This window comes from Hyaena hyaena, unplaced genomic scaffold, assembly GCF_003009895.1.
Source record: "Hyaena hyaena isolate Hyena2069 unplaced genomic scaffold, ASM300989v1 scaffold_100, whole genome shotgun sequence".
In the NCBI taxonomy this organism is placed as follows: domain Eukaryota; kingdom Metazoa; phylum Chordata; class Mammalia; order Carnivora; family Hyaenidae; genus Hyaena; species Hyaena hyaena.
Window position 1 is genome coordinate 485,542 of NW_024080732.1, and position 13,162 is coordinate 498,703.

The window sequence follows — 13,162 nt, forward strand, 5'->3', positions numbered from 1 at the left end:
CACACGCCAGAACAAAGGCCCACTGAAGGTAGAGAAAGACTAACAGGGGTGAGGTGGGGAGGGGCATTCAGGAAGGGTTTCTTGAAGAAAGGAGTCATGGGCTTTGACATGGAAGGAGGAAGAAATGGATGAAATATCTACCTGAACAAAGACTTTGCAGAGGCAGTGCCTGGGCATGAGCTAACATACATGAAAAGTGCCTGGCACATAGTAACCATTCGCTAACACTTATTCATTTTTATTGGAAGGAAAAGAAAGAAGCCTTGGGCTGAGTTTAAGAAAAAGTCATATTGACACATGAAACGATGCTCAGCATCCCTCCTCATCAGGGAAATACAAATCAAAACCACACTGAGATACCACTTCACGCCAGTCAGAGTGGCTAAAATGAGAAAATCAGAGAACTCTAGATGCTGGTGAGGATGTGGAGAAACGGGCACCCTCCTCCACTGTTGGTGGGAATGTAAACTGGTGCAGCCCCTCTGGAAAACAGTGTGGAGGTTCCTCAGGAAACTAACAATAGAACTCCCCTAGGACCCAGCAATAGCACTGCTAGGAATTTACCCAAGGGATACAGAAATGCTGAGGCATAGGAGCACATGGACCCCAATGTTCATAGCAGCACTCTCCACAATAGCTAAAACATGGAAAGAGCCTAAGTGTCCATCAACAGATGAATGGATCAAGAAGATGTGGTTTATCTATACCATGGAATACTACATGGCAATGAGAAACAATGAAATCTGGCCATGTGTAGCAACATGGATGGACCTTGAGGGTGTTATGCTGAGCGAAATAAGTCAGGCAGAGAAGGACAAATATCATATGTTTGCACGTATAGGAGGATTAGGAGGAACTTGACGGAGGAACAAGGGGGAGAAGAAGGGCGGAAATGGTGGGGGAAAGGGAGAGAGGCAAACCATGAGAGACTCTTGAATGCTGACAAAAACTGAGGACTGATGGATGTGGGGGGGAGGGGGGATGGGCATGGAGGAGGGCACTTGTGGGGATGAGCACTGAGTGTTATGTGGAAACTAATTTGACAATAAACTATTTGTAAAAAAAAAAAAAAAAGATGTGCAAATTATATAGTGCTGGACATAACTGAGGAGGTAGTGTCTGTGCTCACAAGACCCTGCTCTCCTGGTTTAGCACACGGCTGAGGGGTGACAGGACCACCCTGAGAACAGCTCCCACCGCCACTGCCCCTGCAGCAGGAGGGAAGCACTGGGCTAGAGATGAACGTACAGCAGGCTGGGAAAGTTCCCACGCCATCGGGCACTGCCAGCACCTCCCAGAGCTTTAGAGGGGCAAGGCTACTTCCATTTTTTTGAGGGTCCTGAGGTACTAAAATCAGAAGAGATGCCAAAGCAGAGTAACCAAAGCTGTGGTGTATTTTCAAACCTCCCAACCAATGTTTTAACACGTTTAATAATTAATGTGCAATGCACCAACATCATGCTATTCAAAAGCCAAACAGAGACTTTATAAACAAATATCAATTCATACTGCAACATATGCTAGTGATAGGGTGTGGCCACAGGACCTGGGGCTAAAGATGTGCGATGAACACCAGTCTCTTTTGATCCTGTCCACTCTATCACAGCTTGACTTTATCAAGTCATCTGCAGATAACAACAAAATTTACATTCGAGCCTCTGACCATTAGGAGACGTGGGCCCACAAGACCTTCCTGCTCCCCTTCCCTCCCTTCATCCCACTCTTGCTCACCTCTACCCCACCCTTCTCTCCTCACCCTCCTGCCCATGACCACGCCAGACTCACGCAGGCCACCCCAAGTGTCCCCTGCAAGTCCGATCGCGGGACCAAACAAAGACACCTCTGCAGTCCAGGAGCGAGGCCTCGTCCCGCTGTGCGAGGGAAGGCCAAGCGCTCTTCGGGGAGCCCTGCATCGTCTGGAAGGACGGACAGGCACAGCTGCACAGCAAAGCGGGGAAGGCCCCTTTCCACTCCTCTGCTCGCTTAGTTTCTTCTCTGCCCCCTTCTTCTTGGCTCCTCGAGGCCCTGTGCAAACACGGTTGTTCCAAATGGCTAAAACCACTTGACATTTAGTGCAGCAGAGACCCTGTAAGGAACTCACCCCATGCTCAGTGGTAGAATTCACTGCACCAAAAATTAGCTCGTTCCACTGCCTGCCTATGAATCTCTATGGCTTTGCAAATGATTAGAAAAAAAAGAAATAGCAGGCTTTCTTCAAATGCCCCCAAAAGACAGTCAAAGAGTGTACTGTTCACCTGCACACATACCTACGACCAGGACAACACGGAGGCAAGCAGAGACAAATACATTAGTCTGCTTGTTCAACCGGTCATCCCATACATGTTTACCGTGTGCCCGTGTGCATCAGGTACTGGGCACACAGCTAGGAATAGGCGTGATCTTTTGCCTCAGCAAAATCAGAGGATGAAGGAGGAGAACAGACTAGGAACAAGGAGAGACCTCAATAAACACTATGGCAGGGAATTTGTGGGTATTCAGGCAGGATCAGTGTAACCCCTTAAAGTAGGGCTGAGACGCCAGACCCCCTCTTTGCATCCGTCTCCCTCCCCCCTTCATCCCCTCCTCCTTTATTTAATTCTGACCCTCTTCCTCCTCACCCATCCTGGGCCTCACTTCCTCTCCAACCTCTCTGCCCTCCTCCCCTAACCTCAAGCTCTGGGTAAGCATAAAAAGCACACACATTCATGTGCCCAAGGCGTCCTCAGCCTTAGAAACCTTTCATTCTTGATGCAAATGCCTGCTTTACACATGCTTTGCGATTTATTTATTTCCATCCCAACCTTCAGAAGCAGGGGAACTTATCAGTAAATGTCATAAATTCTGGGTGTTTGTTTTTTTTTTTAAAGCTGCAGCTCCAACAGCCAGCATCTGACAAGGATGCGTGCTACACAAACAGAAAACTGAATGAAGCCCCAGAAGAATGCAGGCATTTTTAGAGCTCCAGAGTTTTAGCTCAATTCCCTGTGTCGAGGTGGTTTCTATCTGTGTCAGTCAGTGCGTCACAACATCAGCCTCCATCCACCATTAGCACAGCACCCCTCAGCAAGCGCCTTCCCACACAATATCATCAACTGTAAAAACTGCAACCACTGTTGAAGTTACAACCACAATTATTTCTACAAACGGGGAGGGATGCGGTGCTGCTCAGTCAGTCCCTGCTAAGTAGGTTACCCATGGGACAAACACCTTTCCTTTTAGTAAATTCAGAATGCCCCTGGCTCAACTATACCTTCATAGGAATTACCGGTTCACGGGAATAAAATGTTCATTTGCATTTATGAAGTTCTTTCTTGGTGCTGATTATAAGGAGGGTTCCGCAGAAGCCCCACAGCCTGTGGTGACCAACTGTAAAGTCTTCAGCTGTTTGGTTTTAAGAAGCCCTCCTTTAAAGCATCACCTCATCTGTAAAAATCGGGCCTAAGTGAGACTTCACCTTATATGAACCTTCAACCCTAGCCATCTGCTTCCCAGCCCTTTCATGAGTTTCCTCTGTCTTCTCTAAATATCTTTTTCTGCATTGCCCTGCCTCCCCCACCCTTCCCTCGAGGGCCTTCCACCTTCTTGTGATTTTGTATTTTGCTATAAATTTTAACTCTATTCTCTGAGATGGCTCTCAAGACCATGACAATAGCTAAGAGAACTCACAATCATTATGAAATACAAATGAAGCACCCCTCACCTCACCCTATACCATGCCCTCACCCACATGACCAGGTCTCAGGGTGTATGTCATCGCTATCACTTTGACTTAAGATTTCCTTAATATCATATCAATCGTAGCATCCAGGGTACTGCATGCAGTAATGAATATCTGTATGGAAGATTTCTGAATGCTCGCTGACGCAGTATGCTACAACCAGCTAGTAAAACAACACAACTCAGGAGGAGGGAAATATGCTTTCGTCTAACACTCAAAATGGACATAAAGTTTATAAGAATGTAAAGATGACTAAAGAAGTAAAAAGAATATTGATCTTGCCATTTTTATGAGTGTGTATTGTACACAGTCGGGATTCAGACTTACATTGACGGGAGCTTCACAGGATGGAAAGAAACCAAAGAAGAGAAGAAGGGAGAGTTCTTTTTTGACTACTGCTCAAAAAAAAAAAATTAGTTAAGGGATCAGGAGCATCAAGGAAGAAGCTCCAGAAGAAGAAGTGAGATAAAAACACTGAGTGAGCAGTTTGGGAGAGGATCGGCTTGGCTCCTAAAGCGATAGGCAGGAATGGAAATAGAGAGCACGCTTTCCTAACAAGAAGTTTACATTCATGCCAAGAAAGTGGGTGAACACTGTCAGATATAACCAGACTTCCCCCTGCCTGACTCACAGGATGGGCTCTGGTATTTCAGACCCTAGCAGAAGGACTTGAGATTCTCCAAGTGGCACCAACCCAAACTCTGATTCACCACAGGTTTGGGGAAGGCCTCTTTTTTGGTCCTGCTAAAGGGGTGGTGCTTTTGGGAAACTACTATTTACACACACGATGGAAATCCCTTGAGGGAGGAGGGGCCGGCTCTTGAAGGGGTGCAGGGACGCCTAGAGTGGGATGGTTACTTCGGTGACAAGCAAGAACATCTCTGCCCCTGCGTCTCATCTCTAGGAAAAGGCTGCGTGTTTGTCTTGCTGACCAACTGGTAAGTGGAATGTGACCCACAAGCAGTCTGTTCTCCACACTCTGCTGTCAACCAAGGCTCCAAACTTCTTTCTCAGGATAAGACAATTTCAGAAAGAAAGAAAAAAAAAAATGTTTCCTTCTCAATCAAGACCAATGCTTCTGCCCTGGAACCCTGGGGGCCCCATTCCTTGGTGAGGAGGCTTGCAGGCTGTGACCCACATCGACTTCTTCGGGTGAAAACAGTTCTCCTGATGCTGGAATTCAGCCCTATCTCCAGTTCCCAGGACTGCATCCGTGTACTCTGGGCCTCCTCCATGGGGGCTCTAAAACACCTCTCAGGCCTCTGCCCAGTTAAATGCACCCTCCCTTCACAATCAAAGGTGTTTCAGACTAAGAGGTGTTCCTCACCAAAGGTATTTCTAAAGGTGCTTTGAGTCAGGGGCAGGGAGACCCCAGACCCAGAAGAGAAGCGCTCAACACACCAACAGTTGCCCTGTGGGGTCTGGGTCTTGGAGATATCTTGTGTGGCACTCCTCGACAAAAGGCAGACCTGTTCTCTGACCAGGCCCTTGGGCCAAGCTGGACAGCACCAGTGTCTGGCTTCCAAAGGAACTTCCCCTCCTGGCCATCAGTCGCTCATCTTGTGTGACCCGAACACAAGATGTTGCCAAATGCCCCGGGGGCATGCCTTCAGCCGCCGGCCCTAGAGGGTTAGGAAAGGCGCTTCCCAGGCTGGAGAAGGGTCGAAAAAGGACCAGAGTCCCCTCGTTCAGAGACCTGGGAACAAAGCTCTCCCGGTCGGAGTGCGGGTCACCGGGGGAGGCGCCGGGCAGGGCAGCCTCCAGAGCCCAGAGCCGCATTTACCCACACCAGCTTCCTTGCAAAGCCAGGAGAGGCGGCGAGACAGAGCGGAGCAGGCAGCCCATCACCCTCGCCGGCCGCCGGGAGGCTGCAAAAGTTCCTCCCGGAGCGCGGCGGGCCTGCCGGCATCTGTCCAAGGTGCTGAAAGGTCTCCGCGACCGGCGGGCGGGCGGGCGGGCTTCCGCGCGCCCTCAGCCTCCTGGCCGCCCGCTCTGCCCTTCCAGCCTCTTGCCCTGTCCTCTGCCCCGCCGCACCGAAGCCTCTCGCCTCCTCCTCTCCCACCCCGCGTCCTGCACTCTCGAGCGGCATCAACTCCGCCGGCGCCCGGGCCCCGGGCCCCAACCACGGTCCTAGGTCCGCCGAGCCCCTTCCCCCAGCGGCCACCTCCAGGGCGCCTCTGCCGCTGGGCGGCCGCCGCCGCCCCCCTCTTACCTTCTTCTTTCGGTCACGGGAGCGGTTCCTCCGCTTCCTGTTGGATTCCTCCTTCTCCTTCTGCTCCTGGAGGGCCTGAGCCTCGATGTCTTTGATTTTCTTCAGCTGTTTAGCCGCTTGAGCCATGGCGGGTCGCCGTGCTCCGGTCCCCGCCTCCCGGACCCCTCACACTTGGCAATCCAGGTGGCGACACCCTCCCGAGGAGGAAAAAAAAAAAATGAGTCTCTCCTGCGCCGAGGGGGGAGCTTCTTTCCCCACCGCGGGAAGGATGAGGCCGGGTCGGCGGGGGAGGCGGCTGCGAGACGTTCGGAGAGCGCGGCGCGCCGCGGCTGCCCGGCGGCCCCCGGATGGCGCCTCCCGCCGCGGCCGGAGCTCGCTCGCCAGCGCCCGGGACGGGCTCTGGGCTCGGCCCCGCCGCCTCCCTCCCTCCCTCCCTCCCTCCCTCCCTCCCTCTCCTGCGGCGGCGGCGGCGGCGGCGCGGGGGGCGGGGGCGGGGAGGCGGCTCGTACTGCGGCGAGCGGCGAGCGGGCCGGGGAGGAGGCGGACTCCAGCAGTTAACGCAGGAGGGCGCGGGGGCCGCTCGCGGTCGGGGGGCCCGGCCGGCCCGACGAGGCTCGGCGCGCTCGGCGGCGGCGGTGGTGCATTGCGAGCGCCCGGCTACGGGCGGGCGGGCCGGCCGGGCTCCCACCACTGCAGCGCCGCCGCCGCGGCCGCCAGACGCACGGGCCCCCGTGCCGTCGGGTCTCAGGGAACAAAGCCGGCCGCTCTACCCCGACCTACTGGGGCGCCGCCGGGGACCCCTACTGCGGGCCGCCACGCCGCGCCCGGGGACGAAGGGAGGCTGCGGCGGGCCCCGCTCCGAGGAGACCCCGCAGACCAGCGCGCCTGGAAGCGGCGGCGGAAGAGACAGCACCCTGGGGCGCGGAGGCCCCGACCGCACGGCAGGGGTGGGGGTGGGGCGGGGGCGGGGCGGGGGCCGGGCCTCGGGGCGCCCCCGGGCGGTGGCCACGGCGGGGCCGGGACGCGCCAGCGCTAAGCTTTCGCTGCCGTCCCGCCGAGGGCACCCACCTAAGGGCGCGCGCGGTGCCAAGGCTCCCCGGATAAGACCCCGTTTCCCCCTGTCCCTCACTTAGAGTGATTTGCCCCTTTCAGACCTTGTGGGCCTCTCGTTTGCATATTCACCAATTATAGCTAGAAAACGTGTCCAAGATGAAGTGAGCAGTTTCCCCTTGAGTTTCCTTTTGACAGGAGTGGAACTAGGTTTTTGCACCAGGCACCGCCCCGCCCCCATTCTCAACACTCACACACACACACACACACACACACACACACACACCCTCACTCGGCAACGCTGCCTTTCCCCGTGTTCAGCTGTAAAGAACCACACACCTAGCTGTTTAGGTCACGCAGCCGCAAACCCAGACTGCGGGAGGGGGAGGGGCCTTGGGCTCACCTACCGCCCAGTGGAGTGACGGGCGCGAAAACTAAGACCCCAACTTCCGAAGTACTGCCGGGTCGGTCTGGTGCCGCCTCCTTCCCCATCAGGTGGGGCGGAGCTCTTTGCCCACGCAAGGGTAAAGGCGGAATTGTGGAAAGTAATATTTAAGAAGTAGTCAAGTTATTATGGAATAGTCTGCTTCCTTCGGCCCAGGGCTGAGCTTGATGCAGACATTTAACCAAGCACAGAGCAGAGGCTGGTAAGTAGGAATCTCGTCTGTACTACGGCAAAATGTCTCTCAAAGGGCTCTCTCTGTGCTGCGCCACCCCGTGCCGTACAAACTTAGGGAGTGGTTGAATTACCCACCTGCTCTCCAGACTCCATGCTTTTTCCGATTACTGGAGCCTTACCTCCTTAGGCCTCCCCACTCCCCCTCCATTTCCATAACCGCTCCCCGCAATCCCCCTGCAACCCTCTCCACCCACCTAGATGCAGTCAATAATTAAGGGGCTGGCTGACCTTCCTCTTTGCTGGGGGCTGGGTTCTGGACCCTCTTCTCTTCTGACTCAGCATTGTCCAACTGAAGCTTACAGGGAACCACAAATCTCAGTCCCCTATGTCATTCTCAAGTAGCCACATTAAAATAAAAGGTTGAAAGAAACTGATAAAATTAATTGTAATGATTTATTTTATTTTATTCAATGGATCTAAAATACTATCCTTTCAACATGCAACCGATAGAAAATTATTAATGAGGTATTTCACAGTATTTTATAACTTCAAAATTCAGTGTGTATTTTGTATTTACAGCACATCTCAATTCAGACCAGGCACGGTGTAGTGGCTTAAGAGGTGCATGTGATTCGTGGTTACTGTATTGGACTGCACAGCTCTAGACTGTCTCCCCCTCACCCGCCCCATGACCATGGCTGTAATCAGCCTGCCAAGGAGGGACACATTTTATCTCTGGCGCAGACCTCTCCTCTGAGTGCAGACCCATGTCCCTGTGACCCGAGGCCTCCTACCTGTCATGCCTGCACCCCTTCTTGCCACAGGGGAATCCATCCCCCACACTGCAGTCATACTAATCTTTTCAAAACACAGATCGGATCATTGTCACTTCTCAGCTTACCATCCTTCTTTCTGGCTTCTAGGACAAAGATCACAATCTTCTATATGGCCCACGAGGCCCCAAATGATCAGCTCTTCCTACCACCGGCTGGTCTTATCCCACGTGTGCCCTGGTTCTGTGCTCCAGCTCAACGTGTCAGTGCCATCCCTCCACTTCGTCTTCTCTATGCCCCCCCCACCCCCCAAGCTGTTCTGCCCCATTCTAACTGTCCTCTCAACCAGCCCCCAGTCTGGCTAATTCCAACTCACTCATCCACATCAAGGTGGTCTTCACTTCGTCAAGGAGGTCCTTCTGGAGCCCCAGATGATCTCTACCATCTCATTATAACACCATCTGTGCCTCCTTCACAGTACCTGCTGTCAGTACAATTTTGCATTAATGTGATCATTCTGATTGATGCATGTCTCCCTCACTAGACTTTAAACTCCATAAGGGAAGGGATAATGTCTGGTTTGGCTCACTTTGTATCTTCAGTACCTTTCATGGCGCCTGACATATAGTAGGGGATCAGTAAACACATGTGGAAGAACCAGCAAGTCTACTGTGTACTGGCTTAGGGAATAACAGTAAGACTGGCTGACATGTATTCGGCATTGCCATTGCACCAGGTACTGTCCCCACTTCACAGATGGGGGAAATGGGGCACAAGGAAGTTACGTAACTTCCTCAAGGTCACATAGCTAGTCAGTAACGGAGCCAGAATTTGACCCTGCCCATCTGGCTCCGGAGCACTTACTCTTACCATTATGTTGTACTAAATTCCGCAATGTCCTTATCTATAAACAAGGATACTGGTAATACCTCCCTTAAAGAATCCTCAAGAGGAACCAGGGAGAGAGTGAATGTGAAATGATTCAGTAAAACCTAAAATGCTGTATCGAGCTTCAGTTTCCTTTTTTTAAATTGAGGTATAGTTGACATACAACATTAATGCACAACATAGTGATTCAGCAGCTCTATAGGTTATGCTCTGTATCACCATACAGCACGTTATAATACCACTGGCTGTCCTCTACGCTGTGCTTTTCAGCCTTGGTGGTTATTCCTTCCATATCTGAAAGCCTGTGTCTCCCACTCCCCTTCATCCATTTTGCCCATCTCCCCTTGCCCCACAGCCACCAGTTTGTTCTCTGCATTTATGAGTCTGTTTCTGTTGGTTTATTCATTTGTTTTCATTTATGGATTCCACGTAGAAGTGAAATCACATGGTATTTGTCTTTCTCTGCCTAACTTATTTCACTTAGCATAACACCTTCTAGGTCTATCCATGTTGTTTCAAGTGACAAGATCTCATTCTTCTTTATGGCTGATATTCCCTTGTAGATATATACCACATCTTCTTTTTTTTATTTTTTCATGTTTATTTCTGAAAGGGAGACAGAGAGCAAGCAGGGGAGGGGCAGAGAGAGAGAGAGAAAAATACAGAATCCGAAGCAGGCTCCAGGCTCAGAGCTGTAGGCACAGAGCCCGATGTGGGGCTCGAACTCATGAACCGTGAGATCATGACCTGAGCCGAAGTTGGACGTTTAACCAACTGAGCCACCCAGGCGCCCCCATGTCTTCTTTGTCCATTCATCTATGGTTGGGCACTTGGGCTGCTACCGTATCTTGGCTATTATAAACAATGATGCAATAAACATGGGAGTGCATATATCTTTCCAAATTAGTGTTTTCCTTTTCTTTGGGTAAATAACCAGTAGTGAAATTACTAGATCATATGGTATTTTTACTTTTATTTTTTTTGTGTGAGCTTTAGTTTCTTAAAGCAAGGAATGCACCGATTGGACCAGTTGGTGTCCAAGCTACCTTTCAGCTCCAGGATCCTGATTTCTCTTATGTATCAAAATCCTCATGGGAAACTTTTGAAGATTAAAAAAAAAAAGTCTGAGATACAAAGGGGAAATCTTATCATTAATGAACAGTGAGGGGTGAGTACAGAGCCCCTGGCCCAAATCACCCCTAATGATGGCAGCTCTGGCCCTGAATTTCCAAAACCCCAGTAGAGGGAAAGAGGAAAGTCCTGTCTGTGTCAGGGTTCACCTGTAAGGTAGTCCCCTTGGATCCTATTATATATTAGGAGATTGAAGGCAGAGAAGGAGGAAGTGGTATTTTGCTGTTTGAAGGCCTTTGCTCCCACAGGCTGATCTGGACAAGGACAGAGGCGTTAGGGGGCCACAGCCACTCCTTCAGCAGATGACATGGGAGAGAACATCTGAGCATCTGGAGGGCCTTCCTTCCTCCTGGTCAGAGGATAGACAATGTTCAGCATCTGTGGACTTCTAGATGCTCCTCCTGTCATAGACAATAGTAATGATCACCATTTATGGACAGGTTGCTAGGCCCTAGGCACTGCTAGTCATTTACATAACATTTATTTCTTATAACAAAAGCCTTGTCACCCCCTACTTCCTACAGGAGGAAGATGAAGCTGAGTGTGTTTACCTGACTCCTCCTCCCCCCAGGTCTCATATCTAATGGGGCGGAGTCAGAATTCAGACCCAAGATGTCTCACTCCAAGTGTGACCTTAGGAAAACCATTGGGTGACTGGTTTTGCCAGTGACTCAGCGGGTTCTCCTGCGGTGCAGAAGTAATAGCGATTACTTGACTTAGACGCGTGCGATAATTTCCCCAGGCAGGCAGCGGGAGAGCCAACCTATTCCTGATGTTGTAGAAACAGAATGGTCTGGGCAGCGTCCAGAGACTGCCCCTTCGTGGTCACTGACACATCTGCTGAGTGCAGAGCTGTGACCCCTCCTCAGGCCCTTCTTGCCTTTTCTTCTCACACCCCAGCGTTGCGCATGCACTCACACTGAGGACCGCTGCTCACTCAGATGTATGGGAAAGTAGCCGTGGGACAGCTGGGCATCTGTGGGGCTCAGAGGCGGCAGTGGGAAGCACAGAAACCCTAGCACAGGAAACCATCTCTAGAAGCTCCTCTTCTTTCTCTCTCCCTGGTGACGATTATTATCCTCTCAGCTGTTAAGTAAAAGGAGAGGGATCCATTTTTATAATTTTGCTTTCTTCCCTAAGAGTTCCAACTTACTCCCTCAACCCCATTCTGTTATTATGTGTTTATGCAACTAGACTGATTTGTGTTCTTAAAAGAAACATTATTAATAATTAACAAAGTTTCCCAAGATAAAAGCTGCCTCCTGCACTAAATAATATAAATAGCTAAAACACAGTGAATGTTTCAGACATTCTTCTGAGCATATTTAACCCTAATAACAACTTTAGGAGTTAGATGCCATCATCGTTACCACCATTTTACAGATGAGGAAACTGAGGCTTCGAGAAAAAAAAATAACTTCTTCAAGATGTAGGATTGAACCAAAAAGCCAATCTTTAGAGTCTCTGCTTTTACTACAATGCTAGAGCTCACATCCGAGGTTGAGGTTGGGCCTTGAAAGCCCCTCCTATCCTGTCTCTGCACCCATAATTCCCTTCAGGAAAGAAGGAGCCAGTAAGTGTCTACCAGCGCCTGAGCCCTCTGAGGATGGAGGCTGTCCCATTCACCTGTGGGTCCCGGCCACCCAGCACAGTGCCATGGTCGGCGTTCAACTCAAGGTTGAGCCAGAAAAGGTCATCCATGAGGCATGGATGTTGAAGGTGGAACAGGGAGGCAAATAGAAGATAAGAGAATCTCATGATCTGAAGGAATGGCCTTTCCATTGCCCAGCCAATGGGAGAATTGGATTCCTCTGGCTACTCTCACTTTCCCAGACCAAATCACTCCGTGGGGCAGCCTGCCCCAAAGGGCTGCTTCTCGACTCCAAACCATGTCCCCAGGGCGGGTACACATTAGCTTCTGCTCTGCCTTCTGTCAAGATGCAGAAACTATTTAAACCTTTCTTCTTTGTGATATCCCTTCAAATATTTGAGGAGAGCTTTCACTTCTTCCCTATAACACTTGTCCAAAATAATGTCAGGAGTTCATAGCAAAGGTGAATCTTGAGCTCAAGAACTCCCGTTTCCTGTGCAAAATTTACAAATAAAGGCAACATATTGTTTTAATCGTTGCATTTTCAAGGGTGGAATTTGAAGAGATTAAAGAGCCTATAAGCCAAGGTGTTCAGAGAAAACAGAAAAATAGGAAGATATTTTACATTTGGATTCTTGGAAAATGCTGGAATAAAATTTCTTGATGCACTCAGCCTGAATTGGGCCCTCAGACTCCTTCGGTAACCCCATCTGCTATTCTCCTGTCTGCTTTACTATGCCTCAAACATGGCCCCTTCCTCTGTCCTTTGTCAGTCTCAACAGAGGCCACAGCGCAGAGGAAATGGAGGTAACCAGGCTGACTGTCCATCCTCATCATTCACACCTGTCTACACCAACCCTCTTGACAATGCTTTTCCTGTGGATCTCATCCTCTCTCACCTCTTCAGAAAATGTGGCCTTGAATTACCCCTTCCCTCCCAAGTCGCCATTCCGTGTCTCTCCGCCAGCTCCTTCTACTCGGCCCGTGGACGCTCCATAAACCATGACTACATAATGACATTCCCTCTTCCCTCCACAGCCAGGATGCCAGGAGGAGACACCAGTGCTTCCCCTCCACCCCGCTCACTCCTCACCCTGAATTCTGCCCCCACATTGCAGAACCCATCGTCTCATGCCCATCTTGAATTTAACTCCCTGGAGCATTTGATCTAGTTGCATAC

The 13,162-nt window shown here is 50.8% G+C and overlaps 1 protein-coding gene across 1 annotated transcript in view; it reads right to left on the minus strand.

Annotated features, from left to right (window-relative positions):
• Nucleotides 1-6,056, minus strand: part of ANK1 (ankyrin 1) — a 216,451-nt gene extending 210,395 nt beyond the window's left edge. Inside the window, exon 1 of the mRNA XM_039235584.1 lies at nt 5,931-6,056. Within this exon, the coding sequence (XP_039091515.1) occupies nt 5,931-6,056 (126 nt within the window). The remainder of the gene's footprint in view (nt 1-5,930) is intronic.
• Nucleotides 6,057-13,162: the final 7,106 nt, after the last annotated feature.